The 24966-nt window shown below is 38.7% G+C and overlaps 1 protein-coding gene across 21 annotated transcripts in view; it reads right to left on the bottom strand.

Annotated features, from left to right (window-relative positions):
* The window catches only part of LOC121876862 (serine-rich adhesin for platelets-like), a 132215-nt gene that overhangs the window by 25208 nt on the left and 82041 nt on the right, over positions 1-24966 (bottom strand). For 13 of the 21 annotated variants that reach the window (XM_042382359.1, XM_042382352.1, XM_042382343.1 and 10 more), the window contains 8 exons: positions 22243-22616; positions 21412-21483; positions 11093-11116; positions 8028-8181; positions 7536-7644; positions 6336-6449; positions 1014-1116; positions 396-530 (listed from right to left, as the gene is read on the bottom strand). In XM_042382359.1, the coding sequence (XP_042238293.1) occupies positions 396-530; positions 1014-1116; positions 6336-6449; positions 7536-7644; positions 8028-8181; positions 11093-11116; positions 21412-21483; positions 22243-22616 (1085 nt within the window). Of the gene's footprint in view, positions 1-395; positions 531-1013; positions 1117-6335; positions 6450-7535; positions 7645-8027; positions 8182-11092; positions 11117-21411; positions 21484-22242; positions 22620-24966 lie in introns of all 21 variants that reach the window. The other 8 variants (XM_042382363.1, XM_042382347.1, XM_042382345.1 and 5 more) reach the window with 8 other exon arrangements.

Below are 24966 nucleotides of genomic sequence, written 5' to 3'. Positions count from 1 at the left end.
CAAAACTTCAAATTATCCATTATAACCGATGTTGGATATTATCTAAACAGCAGATGGAAGTTGTTTCCAATCATTATAGAATTTGATTTGAAAACTAAGGTCTGGAATACTGTACTGTACTGTATACCCATCACAAAATGACTTTGATCTTTTGCCCCTAAAATCAATAGTGGTCTTGAGAGTATGTTTGGTGGGCGAGGGGCAACAGGAACTGAATTTAGAGTATAGAAACTAAATTGAATGACTGACAGACAACATAACACTCGGGTTAATCACTACGTGGCCCAGCAATGACGCAAGTACTCACAAAATAAGTGATGATGAATATTATATAAAAAGTAAAATGAATTTGTGCTTATTACTACAAGTAAGACTAAAAAAAGATGTCGACATACCTCATTACTAACCTTCTCTTCTTTACCACCGACACTCTCTAATTCCTGCTTCACATCATAGGTCTGGCAGCTGCTCAGACTGTTGGCACTGTTGCTCTGTTTTTGTCCCTCAGGTGTCATTTTAACAGTGCTCTGCTTGTGAACAAAACAACATTGCTATAATACATCTATGAGTATTTCAAACAGTGCAAGATGAAAACCTCAGCTTGGTAACCAAACATATCAGGGGTAAGGTTGTCTCTCTCAACCTGTGTTTCCTTTGATACCCAATAACCTGAACAAAAACTATGGCAATTCATATTTCAAGAGAGAACTTGACAAAAACAATGATTAACAGGCAAGATGATAAAAGAGCTTCATTGCAAAAGTAAAACATTAAAAAAGTAACTCCATCACAATGGCCCCACAGAATACACAAATATTGAAAGCAACGATCTTAACCATGAATATGTGGTCTTGAATTATATACGAGAGACAAAATGCCCAGATGATAATATAAAAACAATCTCTGAACCGCAAAGATAAATTCCAGAAATGTTGATTGGGAAGAAAGACAAATAAGGTGATTTTCAAGAAGGTATCCAGACCTCATGAAGCAAGTGTTGTTGTTTCACCCACCTTGGTCCCCTTTTCACTCTTGCTCCGGCCTGTGACCTCAGCCACTGTAGGTTTCTTATCGGCTTTACAACAAGTTCGACCTTCAGTCTTACCAGGTTGTTTCCTGAAATCGGTAAACATTTTATGTAGACGTTGTGGTACAGTAAACAGGTATGTGTCATCTTATTCTCTAAAATTATCAAATAGTCACCCGAGACCTATAAAAAGCACTCATTTACTAACTTTAAACATTAAAACATTCTAAACTTCAATACCTTGTTTACTGAAAATATCAAAATTTCTTGATCTCTACTGAAATGTGAAGATTCTTGACTAAAGTTCTGACTAACTGTCAGATGAAACTTACTGTACTGTACATTATGAGATAGAGGCAAACCCAATAAAGTTAACAAGAATAGCATCACTTTTGCCAAAAAGGAGAAAAGGGAATTCTGAAGTGGAATACTCTGGTCAAAACCCAAATTATGTATTACTGTAGAAACTAAAACTTGTCTCTGAAAGTGAAGGAATTGCTTTTTACAAGTGTGTTCCTAAAAATTTAGAGATTACAGAAGTATGGGTCACAAGTCTGGATTTGATGGAAGAGGAAGATGTTCAATTTCAGCTACTGGATGTTTATTATAAGGTTTCTAAGAGTTGAGGGAGGTAGTGGTGGTCTGTTGTAGTCTGAAAAGCCTCTTAAGGACTGGGGGTTATTTTGGGACCATACATCGTTATAACTATAGGGTCATTTCAATAGTATGTGTAGAGGTACATCTTTAGGGTCTACAGGTGGGTGGAGGTGACTGTCTGGCTCATCAAGGGTGGAGAGTTTTAGCCCATCATTTACCTTTCCTTAGGATGTAGTTAGTTGTAAAATCAGAATCATTATGAGATTTCTAGCTCCTGGACTGCGTGTGTGTAAGGAAACTTTGGTTTTGCTTGTATAAACAGCCTTTTGAAAGTGATGATTGTGTGTTAACACTGGTTTTGTACAGTATGATGAGTTTTGTGTTGCCTTGTTTGGGGTGAAGAATTTGTAAGAACCTTAACTGTGTTGTCAGAGTCAGCAGTACGAGACAGTGCTGGGCAAGACAAATACAGTGATGGTGCTCTGGCATTTTAACCCCTTCACTACAGGGATGCCATGTTTAATATTTTATTTGCCTGACACAAGATGATTTTTTTTCAGTTCAGAGGGGTTAAGACAAGATTAAACAGGGTCAAGCCTGCACTCAAGTAGAGATGAATGGCTGTTAGTACTACAATGGTAAAGTGCATACATTATCTCTCATCATTGCATCCTGGGTTCAATCCCCAGCCCAGGACAGATGTGCGAAGGGTGTTATCCAGTGTGACCCTACCCATCATAACAGTTTTCTCTGGGTACTGTACTAATCAATACATGACAAGTAACAAAGATCAGACCAACTGTCTGAATGGCTAGTTAGATGTTAAGTAGTAAAATGATAAAGGTTTGGCACAGAACCCATCACCATGTCAAGGCCCCACAGTCGCTGACTCTCGCCACAGGTACCACTCCAGAGATCAGGAGACACAATAAGGAAGGAAGTAAATCACTGTACAAGCAACTCATGGCACCTCTGGAAGACTTCCCATCAACATGTATTGTACTGTACACTTCTTGTGGGTACATCATGACAAATACGAAAATAACCAACTACCTTCTGTACACTTATCTCCATGCGGCAATGTTATTATCTCCATGTGGCTATATTATCATCGACATGGCTATGTTATCATCTATATGGCTATGTTATTATATCTGTGGCTATTCTTTTATCTCTATGGCTATGTCATTATCTCTGGCTACATTATTATTTACAACCAACACCAATCAATCCAACCACTTGCTACTGAACACATCTACAACACCAGTCACCCATCACCATCCTCACAACCACTGATAACTACATCTTACTGAACTATGTTACCCAGTAAAAACATTTTGCAATAAGAAAACAACAACAGTAAAAAGATTAAAGAAAACCTAAAGGAATATAATGTCAGTATGGAGTATAAAATGCATCTACAGTATTTTAGATATTTATATGAACCTCTGGGATGTCGTACCAGTCTATCAGACAACTTTATAAAAAAAAAAATAGAGGAATGAATTAGAAAATACTGTACAAGTATTGTATATATAATGAAAAATTAATGCTTTCTGGTCTAAATATATAACCAATAAAACAACTCCTATCAGTTTGACATAAACCATCTTGCACAGTGAAACATTCAAACTTTGTCACATAACAGTACCTTCCACAATACTAAACATGCCTCGTGAGGACAAAAACATCCTATATTGGACACGAGCTTGTTCAAATGTTGCTCGTTCTACTTCTATACCTCAGTCATGATTCTGTGACATGTTTGGTGAACCACTAGAGATCCTCATATATGTACAGTCACCCGCTAAAGTCCTGTCGCCTCTCCTCCTGAATCATGAACCCCAAGATTCAAACTGGTGAACCTGAAGCAGTAGACATTGATGCATTACAATATTCTATCCATAAATGCTTTGGATTCAAGAGTCTGAATCTTGGGGTTGGTGATTCAGGAGGAGAGGCGACAGGACTTGTGTAGGTGTCTGTAGTACTTACTGGTTATAGTCATAGGGGTTGGTGCTACATTTTAAGCTTGGTGATTTCCCAGGGTCTGGTGACTGTGTCGGGGATGATGACTGCACTTGGTTTGTGGCTACACTACACTAAGGAAACTTTTCAATCCTTAATGACTATCCTGCCTTGGGAAATTACTAATATATTATGCTGCACTTTGTGAGTATACTACAGTACTATGAGATTTGTGCTCACATAATTAAAAACAATAATAAGAACAAATAACTATTGTATACAAGGTTTGGTGACTGTACCAGGGTTTGGTTTGGCGACTCTAAAAGGTTAGGTGATTAAACGAAGGTTTAGGTATATTAGAGGTGACCATAGAAGTGCCTGGTGCTTTACTAACACCTAGCTGGTAGTGTACTGAGGCTGTTGGTAAAGTAAAGGGAAGAACAAGATCTTTTCTTGTTGGAAATATTAGAATCTGGAATGCTGGAAGTGAAGCATTTAATGTCTGATAAAGTCTTTTCAAAACTACTACATATAAGCATGCTACACAGTAAATTTTAGAAATCATTACACGCTTCTCTTTTCCTCAGATTTTTTACACTGACAAAACTTGGTGTCCATTTTCTTCACTTTTAAGTTTCATTGTAAGAATAATTCACACATCTCCTGTTGACAATTTCCAAAAGCATCCAATTTTATGTGTCCTTATAATGTTATGTTAAAATATTATGTAATCATCCTTCATTTTCTGGTAATGTGTTTCTTCATATTCCTCTTTATGACATACGTACAGTAGTATTCCTAACCTGAAGCTGGATGGTCCATACAACATTCTCTCCACACACACACACTCAACATCCCAATACTATACAGTACTGTACACTGTAGACACCACAGATCTGGGACCAACACCACATATCAGTCACAAACTTCTAGACCTATATGTTTTCTCTACTACTGTACTGAAGAACAGGTGTGGTAACACTATAACACAGGGTGTTCTTGTACATCTTCTGTCTAACTTTACTCCATGCCCAAACAAATAGGGAGAAGTTGGTTGTAGGGTTGAGCACCTTAGCTGCCTCCCTCACATGCTGAGACAACAGAGATTCTAGTCTATGAGGCCTCATCCTAAGCCTTCTAATACAGTACTGTACTGCAACTAGTGAGGTCAAGACATAAGCATCACCTGTCATCTTATTTTTCACCGAGTTGGGCATTAAAAATATTTATCTCGGGTATAAAAAACAGTGTCATATTGATATCTTTTTCATAATTAAAACTTTGCTACACGCTGTATTCAACAGACTGTAGAACGGAGAATAATTTACCATTAAAGAAACTTTCCTAGTACTGTATGTACAGTAAGTTTGGGAATGGATGGTATTCTACCTGTATCAAACTGTAACGGAGTGTCCGAGTTATTATCACTAATAACTTATGACCACAACTCAAGTCCAGCTACTGAGAAGAATGCCTTCAACATTTTAGAATGATGTGGACATGAAACTCATTTATGTGTTACCCTGAAGTTCACCTTTACCCGACATAAAACTTCTAATAGCTCATCCTTCGCACGGTCAAGTATAAAGCACAGTACAAGAAGAGCATCACTCACTGGTGCTTGGCATAATAAACTGCATGGAATGAAAAAAAAAAAAAAAAAGGATTACAGTATTGCCAAAACCTATTCTGTCTTTAGTACTGTACTGCACCATGTCATTCTCCACAACACAGCTATGGCTAATCTTGTCAAACTTACAGCCAGAGTACAAGTGTATGGAGCTGTAAACAACTTTCTGAATATGACAGTGTTTGCATAATCTTGCCAGGTCTCCTCCCTCACTTATCCTTAATACAAATTGGAGGAAAATTTGATCCATCATTATATCTTTCCTCATCCAGAACCTTGAATCACTTCTGTATTACTACAGAAATATTCAGACCTCTTAACAGAGAAATATATATTGAACAGCTTCAACCCTTAGCAGACAATGACAATATTAATGCACACTTAAAACACACAACACATGGCAAGATTCAAACCAAAACTAATAAAGAAAAGTATATCAAATCCAGCATGATGCATGCAGCCAGCAAGCCAGCCAGCCAGGTTAACTCACAAGGATTCTTTGGTGAATGCTTTCAACACTGCTGTCAGGTTAATATGACTAGGCAGTGAGGTGATGTTCAGTGCACTGTGTGTTTGGAGAAGATTTTGAATGTGACACTGTGCTTCAAAGGTATACAAAAAGTGTACTTTGTGAACATGATCTATGTTAGGTGCAGAGTTGTTCCTTGACATTTGTGTTCACACTGTTGTCGACATGATCACAAACTAATATTCATTATACAATATTTGCAAATACTGCAATTAACAATCTGGACAAATCAAGGAATTATTGAATATCTTTCCTTAGTTACTAATGTGCTGTACATAAAAACTGATGAAATATTATATATCACATTTTGAGAAGTGAGTTTTGAAACATGGTGGGTGAAGAATGTCCTGGACAAGTGGTCAACAATTATTACAAACAAAGAAACAAATGACACGAGAACCATCACCAATAACTTGAGGTGCTCCTGTATGCATTGTAAGAACTACTGCCAAGCAAACAATTCAGGACGTGAGCAAAGCTCTAGCAACTAAATATTTCTGGAGTACTATTCTTGCATTCGCAGTAATGAGCATCTGGCAGACAGTAACATCAGTTCTAAAGCCTGGGTGAGCATTGGGTCGTACCTCTGGGACTCTGGGGTGTTGTTCATCAACTTCTCGATCAAGTAGGAAGCCGATTCGTTGAGGGTCATGGCGTGGGAGGCCCTGCTAGCATTATCGGGGCTAGGAGTACGCATCCTGGCGGGAGACGTGATACTCGTGTCAGCTGAAGCCGTCTCCTGTTTGCTAGCCGTTGCTTAACTACCTCTATGTTAGTTCACTGTGAGTTACGGCTCTACTATTAGCCTCTCCAACATTAGCCCACCTTACTCCTCTTGTTAGCACAGGTCAACTGAAGTAGGTTAGTATTCTAGTTTGTTAAATTTTCTTCAATGATACAGTACTAGCACTATGATTAAAAAACCCATCCACCACTAACACATTTCACTTGATGGGTTAGCTACACTGCAACAGTTACCACACACTGCTAGAGGAGAGCGACGTTCGGATACTGTGGTCACATTCCCGGTGTAAATGTTCTTGCTCGGGGCAGCTGGGTCATGTGAGTATTTTCAAACGTGCAATATTTCCGACACTCTGTCGTCCACAATTTAGTGACGTGCATGCTCATTCTAGGAGTTACGGTCATTGCATTTACAGAGTGACTCAGTTAAATGTTTAGCAAAGGAAGGAATTGTGAGTAAATAAAATAAAATGTTCATGTTTAAAGAAAATGAGAGGTAAGTGTGTATTACCCAGTGTGTGACTCAGAGCACCAACCTCCTGGGGTAATGTACATGCCTACACATGCCACCAAACATACAGAAGCCACAAATAAAACATTTCCCAGAAAAAAAATTAAATAAAAAAGTCGAATACAACCATAATGTGAGAACAATAACAAGGGAATAAAGATATATTGTGACTTAAATTAGGAATAGTTTTATGTAGAGAACAAAGAAGATAAATTCAAATGTGAAAAGCTTTAAGAAAAACAAAAGATATAAGTATAGTAATCTAAAAAAAAGGAACAGAAAAAACTTAACACAATGAGTCAAATTTGAAGAATAAAACTACTACAGTATAAGTCTTACCAGGAAGTGAATGCTGGATGATGGCACAGACCGACTACTGTATAGTCTTACTGAGTCTATTGATGACTTGAAAACATCTCTACCTTATTATAGTACAGTTGAAAAACTAACTGTATTGTACTGTGTTCCTATTGCTATGAAAAGTCCTTATTATTATCTAAAAAAAATAATATTTCACATATGAACGAACCTGAGACTAGCCCCTTTGGCAGAGTCTTGTGACGAGGACCTGACCAATCTCTGGGGCGTCTGCGGGGATCGTAACTCAGGTGTACGTGGAGAGTGCGGGGATTTAAGATCTGGAAACAACCAATAACATGGTCTGGTTACTACATCATCCTCAACAGTACAGTAGCTACCTTAAGTTATGTAGTACAGTAGTGCCACATTTTATCTCATTTGTTTGTACCGAGATATTGCTTGTTGTTGTAAGTTCTGAACCCCTCGCATAAAGTTAGGAGATCCACTGGTAACAAGGATTTGTGCCCAATTCTCAGAAAAAAGCATTTACAGTGCAGTATTAAATATGCCCATCATTCACTGATCAACACTGATAAAAGAGCATCACTACTTTGAAATCGCTGACACATTAATAACCTACACATACACTATTGTGTATACCGTATGCAGAAAAAAAAATATACAGTATATATTTTTTTAATTTATGGTTGTAGGCACTGACCAGTCCTGCGGGGTCCTTCGTCGTCCTGGTCAGAGGAGAAATAGCCCTCTGAGTGGTAACCTCCGCCCCGCCGCCCCTGCTGGAGACCTGTGGCTCCGATGGTTCCACTCCGAGGCCGGCCAACAGGGGGCTTTCCCGAACGCTCCTCCACCTTCTGTAATGGCACGTAACTGTTAGAGAATAATAACCTCAGCTAAACCTCTTTGTACAAGAATGATTGGTCTCTAAACACAAACAGAATTCATGGTTCAGGTGTAAGACTGTATTCTAGAACCCTGAACCCCATCAAGAGATAATACGGCCGTGTTTCTAGGTAATATAACCCGATTTATTCGTGGTATATAATCCTGCATCAATTATGGCTAGTCTTATCCACATATACACAAGGGAGGAGGTTACCCAAGTACTGTATGTTCTTTTGGATGGTGTATGGCATCACCTTGTCAGACATGAGGAGTCACTCACAGACTATTTGTATTAAGTTTTAACATAATCCAGTCAGAAATTTCCAAGATGAGGGTAACACATACATAATAAGTTTCCAATGAATTGATGATAGACAAAGAGGAATGGTTAAAAGCCCACATTTTTTTATCTCGCCGAAAGTAAACTTTTTTTTTTACACGTGAGTAAGAATAATCCCAACTGCAAAAAGTACACGTACAGTAATATGAAAATAAATAATGGGAAAAATTATGAAAAAAGCCTGTTATTTCAGTAATGGGTTCAGGGAACTGGAAGTGGGTATTTTCTCTGTCAACATTTACTATAACAGTAAAGAGGCCTTCATAAGTTACCATCCATTACTAAAGAGGGCAAACAACAATCAAGGTCTCACCACCATTAAGTACGGTACATATACAGTACGGTAACTCATCATTCACTACCAGTGTCAACAGGTGTTGTGATGTGGACACTTAACTGAGATAGTTAGTGTAGTCTGAATTAAAGTTTATTCAATAAAACAAGTGTAATCACAACAGACCTTGATAGGAATGTGCATGTGGATGAAATCTGTGCAAAGGCATAACAGATATAAAAAGATATTGTACATTATTTCAGCAACTATTAAGACAATAGAAGATACAGTACTGTACTATACTCCTCTAGACTCAGAGTCTTGCCCAATTTACAAGGCAGTCAGTCAAAAAACATATACAATGAAGAATAGCAACTTTACTGAGGAACACAGTACAGAACTTTAGCAACATGCACATCACTAATACTACACTGCTACAGTTACTCACACAAGAACAACAAATATGCACGAAAAGAAAGTAATGTTGTTTAAAGATTCTGTACAGGGGGTCCCCGGGTTACAAATAGGCTCCGTTCCTGAGGAAGTTCTTAAATAAAAATTGTACGCAAGTCAAAACCTATGCTATGTGCATATCATACTTGCAGAACAATGTTTAAAATCCCACCAAACCATAGAGTAAGTCCTTATATACATTTAAAATCACTTAATTTAAGATAAAAGAAGAAATAGAATGACAATCCAGTATACAGTAATTGAAAGTAAAAAATAAGTCATCAGGTAAATAAAATACAGTACCCGTACTGTGAATTTAAAGTGTAACCTCGTTCGTATCAGCGGGCATTCATAAGTTGTACGTTTGTAAGTCGGGGACCCTTGCATACAATTAGCCACAGTACAGTAGTTAAGAGAAAGAAAAATAAGTTTGAACAGAGATGATCATACAGACAGAGGGAACAAGAGTTGGTCACTGTCAGTATTTAACACGTGAAATAATAACATCCCCTCAGGACTCCACACACTTAAGATATAGTTACTGTATATAGATGAAGACATTAACTACAGTACTGTTCCCATGCCATAACTAAAATGCTCTTACTGAGATACAAATTATAGGTAAGAATGCACAGTAGTGTACTGTACTTGGTATACTGCATAACAATTACATATACTGTACTGTACTTTACATACCATACTTATTTTTCCCACATCGTACCATTCTTCTAAAAGGATAAAAAAAAAAAAAAGATGAATAAAACGTCTATGTATGTACAGGGGCCCCTCAAGTTCGCGAAATTTTATTTTGCGGTCCTCTATTATTCGCGGAGGACACCCTGGATGTACCCAAGAATGTCTGTGGGTAGTTTTAATGTTGCTGGCATTTTTGCGGATGGGACAGGGAGCCATTCGTTCTACAGACAGTAATTTCCTTTACCTGTATTGTAAATATGTGTGTGTGTGTGTGTGTGTGTAGACACACATAAAACACATAGTACAAATAAAAAATAATGGGAAAATACTCACAAATAATCAGAAACAAATTTATTAAAAATGCGAGTCTAACCTCAAGTCCGTGCTTTATTACTTTATTAGTAAAGCATGGACTTGAGGGTAGACTCACATTTTTAATAAAATTGTTTCTTATTATTTGTGAGAGTATTTTCTCATTAGAGTATCATTTATTTGTATGTGTGTATGTCTACACACACACATATATATACAATACAGGTAAAAGAAATAATTGTCCTAAGGGCAAATACAAAAGGAATATACCTACATTTCTTTGTACACAAGTAAAAATCCTCCCCCCCGTCCGCAAATGTTATTCGCGAATTGGCAATTCATGGCCATTATGAGAACCTAACCCCTGCGAATTTTTTGGGCCCCCTATACTACAGTATTACTTGTATACTGTATACTGTACAGTACACACACATACAGTTTATCAAATGCAAGGAAAAGTGTGTTACATAAGACAAGGTACACTTACCATGCACTAAGTACAATCTACAACCACAGAAATAAGCAAAATGTTGTGTGGTATTTCTCATTATGATGATGTCTTTGTGCTGATGAAATGAACAACAACAAAATATGAGGCCATAGCGAGAAAAAAACTGCAGCAACAAACACGTAGTACTGTATAATGAGAGGTCATAATGATGGAATAAACAAAAAACACACCAACATTAAGTAATGATATCAAAAACTCCATACGTTATGATATCAAACTTAAAATATTTCAGCAACAAATAATAATGAACTCAGGCTTGATATCCTCGAGCACTCTTAAAAGATATCAACTCACCCGGCGCTGAGACAAAGAGGCTACCTGAGGATAGTCACACGAAGAAGTATTATTATTACTACTACCAATATTACTATTATTTGTTTGCCAAAATGGGACGGGAGGGGAGGGAGAGACATCATAATACTGTACCGTGTAATTCTCACCTGGCTTTCAATCTACCGTGTTTCTAATAATAATAATAATAATAACTGATAATAGCCTTATTCTAGGTGTGTTAGTGATAGTCCATTGTGTGTATACATCTTCAATAAATGTATTATAATGGTTTCAAGGTAAAATAATAAGTAAATGTGATAATAAAAGAGGTACCCGGTAATCACCAAAGAACAAATCCTATATTACGGCACAGAACTCGACCAACTCCTTACAACGCATTTCTACGTGTTATTCAATATTCACGGCAGTTTGTTGATTTCTGAGGTGCTTGGTTTATAACACACCCACACAAAATTATGCACACATACATACATAAAGTAAAAAAAAATGCACACTCAACACACATACATTCTGAATCATATAAATGCACACACATACACCAACACCGAAACGTACACACACTAACAAACAAATACACACATTACACCCAAAGATAGCGAGCAAAGACACACACACACACACACACATGCACTAACAAAACACATCCATGAATGTTCAAAACACATCATGAGCCTGACCGAGGAAGTCAAGGGCAGGGGTAGGTTTCCTTCCCCTCCGCCACATACTGTATAAGCTCATGTGTAAAGACTGACTTGTTTGGCTTCACTAGTGTGCATCATCATATTTCTGTTCTGCAGTATTGGGGGGACTCTTACTGCTACCTCCGTGTCCATATCTAACCTTCAATATTTTTAGGTTTTCATTCGTACTGCATTTGTAAGGCTGGCAGGCAACTGAAACTACTGCATTGTATTAGGATAATCTTAAGACAAACCTGAAAAAGTGCCAAATCGACCCCCTCACCTGGGAGATGATTACTCCACACTGTAACGCCACACAAGAAGGTGTCAATACTTTCGAGTTAGCCCAACTGCATACCGAGGCAGACAAGCACTAATGCCAGATGGACGCAGCCGCTGCCCCTCCCGCACTAGCTGTAGCCCTCCACACATGCAACATCTGTGGACAACCCTGCTGGTCCCGTATCAGCCTCTCTAGTCACCCCAGAGCTCACCAATGCAGGTGACATCCTTAATAACTCATCATTGTATCATAGCTATATGATCGTCATACTCGATTCTGAGTAACAGCAAAGTAGTAGTAGTAGTAGTATGTGTGTGTGTGTGTGTGTGTGTGTGTGTGTGTGTATGTGTGTGTGTGTGTGTGTGTGTGTGTGTGTGTGTGTGTGGCTAAAGGCTAGCTAACTGATCAAAGTGTTCAGCTCCAGCATAGGTAACTACATACAGTACTTAATGTTCCAATGATTCGCTGGGTATGAGGTTAAGTTTTCAATGCATCTCGTCACCAAGGAACCATTGGATTACACAGCCGTAACCCCAGCATCTACTAACACCATCACTACCCACAAGTACCTGTACTGGTAAGATGGGACGGGCAAGTAAGTGTACATGTATTATAACAGTATACTAAATAGTTTACAAACTACAATAATCCTCACTGGATAACACACTAAGCTGTATGTTCATGATTTAACTTCCCAAATGTTGTTCTATGCAGTAATCTCAACTACATTATCGATATTTCTACCACCACCATCATTCACGACATCCCAAGTGTTGAAGTTATCCATCACAACTAGGATTCTGTTGCTATGAGACAAGCCCATAGCACTAACTACAGTACAGAATCGGGTTAGCTAGCAGTACAGTACCACTGGCGTTGGATAGTAGGGTTCACAGCAACTGAGAACTTACTATCACGGGTAGCTGTTTGGCCTCCGGTCTCCAGGCAATAAAGCTGATGAAGTCGACTTTCTTGGGAGACATCCTTATGCCCGGGGTCACCCTCACCTCTCCTCTCTCAACTATCTTGCTCCTGTTCATCTGAGATAGTGTGTTTCTGTTGCTACCATTGGCCTTTGGCAGAGAGCTTTTGTTGCCCCTGTTATATACTGACAAGCTTCTATTTATATGAAGGTCCTGAGCAACTTTCCTGTACCCTGTTTTTTTGTCACACATAATGTTTTTGTAATTAGAATTGCCAGGCACACTGTACTTCCATGCCTCATCTCCCTGACCACAAATTTTGGTGCCAGAAGTGTTTCTATGGCCCACGCTACCCTGGGATTTATTTCTGAAGTAGTCTGCACATTGCACTAACCCTCCATAATGCATGCTGCCGCCACTCACCTCTTCCCGTGACACAAGTCCACTTTATTAATAATTCAACCCTTTAGTCACCAAGTCCACGAATCACTCCGATATATTGGTGAAATTGTTTACATCATTATGTGGGTATGCTTCACCACTATTAAATGCTCCAAACATACAGGGGCAATGTTATGAAACAGGAGCATTAATGTTAAAGCACTCTTCGATGACCGAGGTTTGTTTCGACGCTCTTGTTGTCCAGCACAAAACGTGGGTCTCGGTTATCAAATCACAAGTTCCACTACGCTTATAAAATCGATGAATACATTCCAGCACTGTTTTCTTGGCACTGTAGTCCTCACGGCATGATTATTCGATATCTGTAATGGCATCAATGGTATTCATATACACATTCATTATACTGTACTGTACATCCTCCCGTTAAAAATCACCGTTAAAACAGTTAATACAAAAAGGAAAATTACAACAGCAACATTAAAAAGAAAATTAATGAAAAATATGAAGTCATAAGAAACAATGGTTAATATTGATGACTAACCCGCTGATGTGTTATTTGTTACAATGTTTATACTCTTACTATATTTTCATCAACGAGTTCTGGTATGATAATCATTTTGGGGGGAAATTGCTTTGTTAAGTAGATAATTAGGCAACTAGACGAGCACTACTTTGTCTTTCTCAGCGGTAATGAGGCTAAGAAGGAGCATCCCCCGCCAAGCAGATTGACAGCTCCGATTGATGACAATATTCGGTTAGGAGTCGTACGGCTTTTTTTTTTTACGGGGATTAGCCCACCTGAGCACAGGTTACTGACCCACATCAGGGCCTGAGACGAAAATATAATAATAGTAATAGTAATAATAATAATAATAATAATAATAATAATAATAATAATAATAACAATAATAATAATAATAATAATAATAATTGATTAAAAATAATACTAAAAATAACCATAAATAAATACACAAACCAAAAAATAAATCAAGAGTGAGAAACGACATATATGTTGTGTTGTCAATATTAAGAGAAACAATTGAAACCCTGCAATTGTGTATGAGGCAGAAAGTCAGATCAGCAACATGGGACTTGGTCACAATTTTCGTGATGCCGTATGGCAGCAGGGTCTACCAATAGACAACACAATATGTTTTCAATATCTTCCCTGTTTGAGAGCTGCCTACCATAAAAAAAAAACATAAAAATTACTGCATACCATAGAAGTTCTTTCTGTTTAATATACGAGGAGTCCAAGGGGCGGTGCCCCACGGCTAGGAAGTTATGTAAGGTTAGGTAAGTTTCTTTGGTTAGGTTGGAGAGGTCTTCTAACAATGCTCCTGCTGCTTGTTTTCTTATCAACTACGGTTAGATTAGGTTTAACTTAGAAATAACCACTTTTAAACACATTTGCCAAAACTACGAGTGTCCACTATAAAACAGTGAAATTCCGGCGTTTTAAAAATCGTTTTTTATGAAAAATCGGCAGCAGGTCAGTCGTCAATAATAACCACATAAAATACGAAGAGTAACAGGACGTGAAATAAAACAGCAGAAGCAGAAACGTCACCACCTGCAGCTCATACTGACAACAAAACAGAAGAACAATGACAAATAACAATAAAAAACGTCATTATAACTTTAAAACAATAACAACACCTTAAATAAAAAACAAATAATATTGGCAATAAAAATAACAAAAACAGACATGATATTCCAACAATATTTTATGCACTTAACAAAGGCAAAATAACAAATATTTTTAAAGGTAATAAATACTAACAATAAATTCACGACTAAATCAACATGAAAATAGGATAGGCTAACATTAAAATAAAAGATAAATAAACATATACAAACAGCACCAGCACACACAGGTCCTTCCTCCATGGTACCGTCCACTCCACTACCTACCTACCAACCGAATGAACATCACCATGACGTCTCTCTCCACCTGACTCCCTCCCTCCCTCCCTCACTTAATCTCGTCACACACTCCTACTACGGTTATGTGCCCTTGGGACCCTGGTTCTATATTTTTACGTGTTATAATACCTTGGTTCCATATTCCCATGTGTTTTCACCTGCTGAGACCCTGGTTCTAGTAATCAACATGCTGAGACTCAGGTTCGATAATCCACGTACTGGAACACCTTGGTTCTACATTCCCACGTGCTTAGAAACCAGTTTTATATCTACACGTATTTGGAGATTCTGGTTCTATATTTCGGCGTGCTCAGAAATTGCTTCTATATTTCTACGTGCATGGCGACCTTGGTTCTATATCTCACGTGCTTGGAGACTGGTTCTATATTTACACGTGCTTGGAAACCTCGGTTCTAAATTTCCATGTACTTGGACACTGGTTCTATATTCACACGTGCTTGGAGACCTTGTTTCGATATTTGTAATTGGAGATTTTGGTTCTACATTTCCACGAGCTGGAAACCTTGGTTCTCTTCTTGCACATGCTTGGAGACCTTGGACACGTGCTCAGAGTCCCTGGTTCTATAACAACATCAACTTAAGACTCTGGTTCTACACACCCAGGGATTTCCAGGATACCCAAATACTTACTAAACTGTGTACATCAGTAGACAAAAGTAACAAGAAGGAAGCCCCAGACAAGGTCGGAAGAACGAGTAGGGGGGACACACTACACACGGCCCTGAGTATGAAGCCATAGCACCATCACCCATCATGTTTAGGTTTGGTCGAGGCGGTCTTTTTTTTTTGCTAGTAATATTATTGTTATTGTTCATATTGACGATTTTGACCCGATAAACAAAAATATATACAGTCTTCGTAAAAATAATGAACCCTAATAGACTAAAAACAAGATAGTTAATACTGGTGAATTTGACGTGGAGATATTAATAGTGGCGGTGATGACGATTGCGAATAGCAAGATAGAAAAACAAGTGATAGTGAGAGGTATGGCGACAAGGGAAGACGCTAGTTTAGGTGGGACCAAGAGGATATTATCAATGGTGGGAGGTTGGTTGGTTACTCTTTGAAGCCCACCACCAATATTTATACTATTACCATCATTACTACTACTATTACCATCACCACTACTACCATCATCATCAGCACCACTACCACCATCATCAGCACCACTACCACCATCATTAGCACCACTACCATCACCATCAATCACCACTTCCATCACCAGACATGTATACCCCAACCACGATCAACACCAACGCCACAACCACCATCGCCAGTAGCCCCGTGTGTTATGTTGTAGTTAAATATTAATAAGAGTAACATGGGCCATTATCACAAGTATACACCTTCCCCACCACCATTAAAATTCCTGCATACTGTGTCGTTCTTTGTGTGTAACACACACACACACTACTAAGGAGGACGAGTTTAACACTTTCAGGAGATGGTATAATGTAATTCAAGACCATGGTTTAATCCTCTGAGGACGATGGTTAAAACTCTAGGTGAATTTTTTTTTTTGGGGGGGGGGGGGGATTTGCCCACCCGGGCACAGGTCACTGACCCACATCAGGGCCTGGGGGCGAAAATGTAATAATTATTCATAGTAAATAAAATTTATAATAAAAAGTAAAATAAAATAATAATGCTATAGTTTATAACCACCGTCCTCCAAGGTTTAAAATATATTTCGGTTACCTGCATATATTTTTCCTCGTCTTACCTGCCTCTCACATTACCGAGACGTACTCATTGCCCAGGACTCCGACATAAAACAAAATATGACATTAGCAAGGAATCTCCTCGTGGCAAGAAGTACGTGTAATGACTCATCTTCACTACCGCCCCGCCCCTCCCCTCCCCTCCCACAATCAGGTCCAACCAACCCCGGCCACCCCTCCCCTCCCGGCCGCCTCACACCCATCGAGTCACGCAACAACATTCCGCAGGTTAAACAAGTTCGCTCAATAATGCTTTATGGGTGCTCACGTATGGGTGCATGACTGATCACATAACCAGTTTCTGCCAGTGTCATCTTAAATGCGAGAATCGCACTATGTTGGCATGTAAATGAGGAATAAGGTTCGCTGTACATGACAGACATCCTCGATAATTTGAACCAATACAGCTGTGTGCTCGTCATTCCGATCCTCTCTCTCACACTTTTTAATCCCTATCATCGACCTCTCAAGCCCAGAGGGCATCATCTCCGCCCACTTCCTGTCCGCTAGGTTGAGCTGACGTGTCTGCCATCTGAACGGAATACAGTACTTCTATTTAGTCGTTCGAGTGACATGGCTGCCTCGGTGAGCAATGTTATTCCTCTCCACGCCACACAGCTCACACGTTTTCTCTCGGCAACTACAACCTTGCGAATATATCTAAAATATTTGGCCTAACCTAAGACCACAGTCTTATGCAGTTTCTGAATTATAAGTTTTTACATCGATTCGTATTTATAAACACACGAATATAAGCCTGAATTCTCAAGGCTGACATGATGAATATCCATTACATTATTTACACAACATCGAAAACCATAAATGAACCTTAGACTACGGGCTTAACTAGACATGTTAACCAATTAGGAGGGAATCTTACCAAAACTTCTGTAGAGATGCCACCTGGGTGACAGCTATCGAGAGGGCTAGTGCGGTTTCCTGGATGACGGCTGACAAAAGATACAGTAGCGATGGCTCGTAAATGAAAGCTAACGAGAGACGATAGCGGGTAATGTTACCTGTGATGACTCCTAACGGGTCTAAGAGAGAGAGAAGGGGGAATCACTATCGTTCTCATCTCTCAAGAGGAACCTGTTGCGTTGGGTATGAACTCAGATATTTATAACGCACTATAAACACAAAAAAATGCCGGTGTATAATTGTCGCAGCGTTATGTGTCCATAAAAATAAAAAATAAAATTGAACAAGTCGTTTCATGCCCCCGTTGTACTTGGTTTTTCATATATATGACAATAAAAACAAGTATATGAGACATCTTTCCCCTGGAGATAACAGAAAACAATCTCGGTGTGTTCGCAATGTATCAGCTGATTGTGTAAAATGTAAACACTGACACAGTATTGCCAGATTGATTACCTCTCCTTCTCAAGACTCCAAGAGCCAGTCACCGTAGATAAGGGGTACAGATACCTGACTACACCGATAATAGTGATAAAGACATACCTGATTAAAAGACCTCAGTGAACAGTGCTACTACAGGTGGGAAGAGAAGACTTTCTTACCTGACTTCACTCACGACAAAGATTTCTGGCAACATTGTTTAACACAAGCAGGAGGAAAGGCTGTTTATTGTATTTAGGTAAAACTAAGACTAAACAGGCACAGAAAAAGACATGAGAAGACTGCCAATGGGGCGCAGCAGAATTGGAAACACTGTTAATAGGGGTGAAAACCCCTTGATACATTTTAGTGAGGCAGTACATAAATACAACACCGTGTAAAGAGACACAGCAAAGACTTTCCAACATTAGATGTGCGAAATATACAATAAAAGATAATTGACAACGCTATCAATGGGCGGGGGAAATGTACATAGACGGATCAAGAAATTTATTTTACTATAAATATTGGGATTAAGGTTAGAACACAAGCATGCAGTTTAGGAATAAACTATACTATACAATATATATATATATATATATATATATATATATATATATATATATATATATATATATATATATATATATATATATATATATATATATATATATAAAGCAAAAACACGCAATGACATGCAAAGAGATATTTACTAAAATCTAAACCTTTTATTTACTTTGTTTTCCCGTCAAACGCAGGGTCACTATAATAAACAAACAAAATGGAAAACGCAACTAATGACCACACACACACACACACACACACACACACATATATATACACCAAATATAGTAAAGCCACATTTTAAAATCATTTACCAGAGTGAGTTTGTGAATGTTGACCAGCGAGCTTCAAGTTATGTATTACTCCGCCGGAGAGGAACTTTATCGAGATCAAAAGGAATCCCATTGCTTAAAGACTAGGATTGGGACCCAATAGCACTTGGAACCATTGGGGCTGTCAACTAACTAAAAAGACTGAAACCCAATCCTAACTGGGGCGGATCCAAGAAGTTGTAGGAACATGGTGAGCCTATCCAGCTGGGGGGTTGGGGGGTCGCTGACCAATATGGGAATTTTTAAGCCATGTGCACTTGATATTAGAGATATTCTGAGGTCAATAGTAATTACTCTTTACTATACAAAAATGCCTGAGTACAATACTGCATTAAAAGGGATTGGAATTTCTGATGAAAAGGGAGGGTCCGGACCCCCAGGATCCGCCCCTGCCTAGTAAATTGGTATACTTGTGAAGCCTAGTAGGACCAGGCCCCATTTGACAGTCATCTGAGACTATGAAACTAACTTGAAGAACTGTGTCATTTAACTCAGACTGGAGACTCTTCGGGCACTCTTTAACACAATCTCAGTTAGGGTGTTAGCCTTGGAATACCTAAAGAATCACCTAAAGATTAACCATCCTAACGCTATTTGGGAGGATAAGGATAAGTTAGGTTAGATTAGCGTTAGGGAGGTTAATCTTTAGGTGAAATAAGCTGGGGTGGAGATTCTTCAGGTGATCGTAATCCTGTACGTAACCGTTGTCAGATAATGACAAAATCGTCCGTGAAATTTTGTCTACAACTGTAAACGGCAACAGTAGCTTACCCCCCACTGCACACACAGGCTCTAAATAAATGACTGCCATATTTAAAGATAAAAAACTAAACCATAAAAAAACGAATTCTCTTAACACAAATGAGGCTATCAGTGTCTACAAGCATTACATTTCAAAGCACTCTTAAGTCGAATATTTTTCTATCATCAAAATATTGGATAATGTTACAACCAGGCCCAGCCAAGGCTCGAATCCTGGCTGGGGATAACTGTAACACTAACATGCAAAGGAAAGTATGTATAGATCAGATAATATTCTTAAGTGATTAAATCAAAATGTGGACAATCTCACATCAATCTGTTTAAACATTGTTACGCATTACAAATCGAAATATTCCAACCAAATAAATTTAGGGAAAATATAATAAAAACAAAATTGAATCAAGCTACGACAAAAAACTTAATTTTTAATACGCTTAATATAACTAGATATTATTAAATTAAAAAGTGACGAAGAAGCAACAGAGAAGTTAAACAACACAGAGAGATCTCAAAGTTGCGGTGATTTGAGCAGTATGTCCAGAGTTATAACTTGACCAACACACACACACACACTCACCCGGGTTGAACTGTGTTGCGTCGTAGTATAGGGAAGACAGGTTATAGTCTGAGTATTAAGGGGTCACTTTAGCAGTTCAGAGGCGGCAGGGTGCTATTTTTAAGCCTGGGTGTGTATACGGGACGTTAATAGTGGACTCTGTGCGTGTAAATTAAGAACTTATGCGTGTACAGATGTTATAGTCTGTCTCCTGTACACATACACACACGCCCAGACAACAGTTTAGCGCCACACTCACTAAACCCATAAAGGGACTCCGTAACCCATATACTAACAGCAAACTGTACGGTACATATTAAAAGTTGCTATCAGAGGCCCCCATAGTGGTGCGTCGCAGCTCACACGTCAACTTTGAGAGGACAGCATGTACGCTGGAGGTAAACAAAGGATAAAAACAACAAAAACTCCTAAAATGCGAAAACCACATAAATGAACTTAAGCAATAATAACAGCTCCAATTAACCTTGAAAAAATCGTGTTTGTATTTTTTAAAGGATATACTTATTATTTTCTCACTTAATGTTTCACATTAAAGGTTTAATTTTCCCGAGTGGATATAAGAAGATAAAATTAATAAATAAAAATAACAGTAAAATTCTCTTATTGGGAATATTTTCACGATTTTCAATCGTAAGATTTTAATGAGAAAAAACAAGAACTAAATGCAAAAACAAAAATATACGGGTCTACGTTAACTATGGTTAAGTTCGTTTAGGTGGTTTTCGTCCTACAGGAGGACCCGTAAATAAAGCGAGAGAGAGAGAGAGAGTTAGTGGTGGCTCACATCAAGGCGACTGATGGTGCTGCGTCGCTTGGCCCGTGAGTTGCCATTCTCGTCAAAGAAATTCTCCACCACCTGCACAGTGTCGGAGAAAAATGTTAGTAGACTGTGTTAGTTGAGCTTTTTAGTTAGTAAAAGTGTTCGTGTGTTAGAAATACAGTTATAATTCCCTGAACACTGCCCCTACACACCAGTTACTTGGGACATATTGGGTGAAAAGCAGTTACACTATCTAAACACTGCCCCTATAACAGTTCACAGGAAATTAGAATATAATTGGTAAATTAACAGTTGCAGCTCTGAACATAATCCCTCTATCACAGTTAATTGAAATATAACTGGTAAATGAACTGTCACATCAATGCTCTCACCTAAGAACGGAGCTGTAATCAAACGACACGAACCATACTACACTAAATACAAAAATATTTTACGTTTCTTTGAGAGTTACTGGTTGTCATCGTGACCCTCCTATGACCTGTTCTCATGGTTGACCTTTGACCTGACAACTCCAGATGACCAACACACTCAAGTGAAGCGACAGTTGAGGGTGTCTGCTCTTTTAGGGAACTTTATTAGCAAAAACAACTGAAGGTCAGGTTGACCTTTCAATGTGTTTTCCAAGTATTTCCAGCCATGGTTCATCACGGCTGACCTACCATATACAGGTCACTTATGCTGACACACGGGTCATTCAAGGTGGCCTTTAAGCGTTCTTTACCAAGGTCACTAAAGCTGACCCTAACCCGTGATACTCCAGTTCATACGGTCTGAGCACTTACAATATAACAGGGACCTCAACCTGGGTCACCAAAAACACCCACCAGGACTCACCTTGTGTTCTTCGACTTTGGTCAGACTCAGGTTACGTCTGTGTTTGGGAGCCCACTTGCTGATAGAGGCGGTTATGTCCAACTTCTTGGCTACGCTGAGGTCGGCAACGCCGCCGCCGCCGCCACCCGGTGCGTCACCCAACTCGATGGTGAAGGCCATGGGCAAGGGCTTCTTGGGTTCTATAGTGCTCACCTCCTGTCCCTCCACCCCATCCTGCTGACCGCCTCCACTGCTGTTGGGGTTGTGGTGGCTGTCTGTGGTGGAGGAGGAGGTAGTGGAGGTGTTGATGGCAGAGGTAGTGGAGGTGAGAGCGCTGGTAATATGTGGCTCCTCCGTTGACGTGTTGTCCTCGATCGCTGCCTTACACTCGGTGTCTGTAGAGAGAGAAGTGTGTTATGACTTATACAACAATTATAATAAAACATATGATGAAGGAAAGAGAGAGAAGGAAATAAATTAAATAAATATCGGCATCTTGGGCGCAGTTATCGGGCTGTATTTACTGGACAAATTACAGTCACCCGTACAACTTAAAACCTCTCACAGCCTTGTAGAGTTTACAAGACAATTTTTCCAACATTTAACACCAATTCTATAGTAAGTGTTGAAAACTGATAATTAAGCTGTACTGTCTACAAATTATAGGTGAATTCTATTCCTTAGTTCTACACAGTGTTGAAGCCTGGTGGTCCCCTGAGGAACACACACACCTCTAAGACATCGCCAAATAGTCATTATCTTCACATTTACTGTATTTTTTAACCATATATGATTTAACAGTTTACTAAGTTTAACAAGCGGTATTGTTAATATATATATATATATATATATATATATATATATATATATATATATATATATATATATATATATATATATATATATATATATATAATGATCGACTGTAACTTCACAGCAAAGTTGACGAAAAAGTTACGTAAAAATAAATGGAATATTTACTGAACTTTTGAATAGGTAACATTCTCAAGGATTCAGGAAACACAAATAACAAAGGCCACTGTCAATACCGTGTAGTAGAGAGAATGTCATGTCCGGAAACCGTGAGTGAACAAGGAGGTACGTATCCTTGTCATCTCCTGGCCAGCGAAGCTTTGTATCGGAAGAACTAGTCAACATCAAAGAATGTGAAACTATGTTTATCGAAGGATTTCTGGGTGAATGTATCACTTAAATATTTAAACATTGAGAACTCGTTCATTTATTAACCTAGATTACGCGCTTTAAGATTGTAATACATTACAGTTTAAACATCTTCCATGAACAATACCAATTTCTGCAGACTTCATAGTTGTGAGTTTTAAGTCATTATGAGCAAGAATCTCAAGGTACAGTATGTAACGTTGTGCACTTCCTACATGAAACTAGTGTAACTCAGCCATTGCAAGCTAAGGTTCCACAGCCCCTGCACGTTTTAAGACCGTGTACTCTGAAGTACCGTTTACGTTGAAGCAGTGTACGTTGTCATTGAAGCACCGTGTACGTTGTCGTTGAAGCACCGTGTACGTTGTCATTGAAGCACCGTGTACGTTGTCGTTGAAGCACCGTGTATGCTATAAAATCACTTTAGCTAGAGTCGTGTACGACTGTACGTTAAAGGACCGCGTAAGTTGTGGAATCGTGGACGATGAAGGACCGTGTACGTCAAAGCACCTATCCTTCACTCTCACTGGCTGCTGTACGATACTTTGTGGTTCACCGCACTTTACCGTACCCTATTACAACCAGGGACTGCGCCGCCATTATGTGCTGGATACATACATACACACACAAATATAAATATATATAAATAAATATATATATATATATATATATATATATATATATATATATATATATATATATATATAGCTTAAAAGTTATACCGGAAGTAAATTTCCTACACATTCATCTAATCATCTTATAAAAGTTTTAGGTGGCAATTAGATCTGAGAATCTTTGGATAGCCTCACGTTAACTTTGGCATAATGAACATATCTAAGGCAGTTTTGTTCTATTTTTAGACGTTATTTCTATGGTTTTTACCTTTAGGTCAACCAGTAAACCGTAAGGTACACTCTAACATCTCCAGCTACGAGTAATAATCATCGTAGGAGCCTTTAAGTTGTCTGGACTGAGCGCCACATCCACTAGTATGGCCCCGTTGAAGCCCACGCAAGTACCGCCAACCGCCGCCAGTCGTATTTTCCTTGGACATTTTGACATACATTATTTTATTCCGCTACTGATAATTTCTTTGTTTAAACTTCATTCTTTTATTAGATTCCTCTAATCTCACCTTCCCTCTCGCAGCCTCTCTCTCTCTCTCTCTCTCTCTCTCTCTCTCTCTCTCTCTCTCAGATTCCCGCATTTCCACAACCATTCCTTCAGTAAAAAATCGTACTACAAAAAAGAAAAACAATATCGAGGATCTTTGGAAGTCACAGCAAGTATAAACCTGTATATAGTTATAATAAAAGCGGGATACATCTTGACTTACACTTGCAACAAAATCCCGCGGCTCCAGGTACCCATAACATGATTCAGTAGCTCCAGGTACCTATAACATTATTCAGTGGCTTCAGGTACCCGTAACATTATTCAGTAGCTCCAGGTACCTATAACATTATTCAGTGGCTTCAGGTACCCGTAACATTATTCAGTGGCTTCAGGTACCCGTAACATTATTCAGTAGCTCCAGGTACCTATAACATTATTCAGTGGCTT

This window comes from Homarus americanus, unplaced genomic scaffold, assembly GCF_018991925.1.
Source record: "Homarus americanus isolate GMGI-L3 unplaced genomic scaffold, GMGI_Hamer_2.0 scaffold50281, whole genome shotgun sequence".
NCBI lineage: Eukaryota > Metazoa > Arthropoda > Malacostraca > Decapoda > Nephropidae > Homarus > Homarus americanus.
Note: the sequence above shows the minus strand (reverse complement) of the source record. Positions and strands in the feature narration are given on the sequence as shown.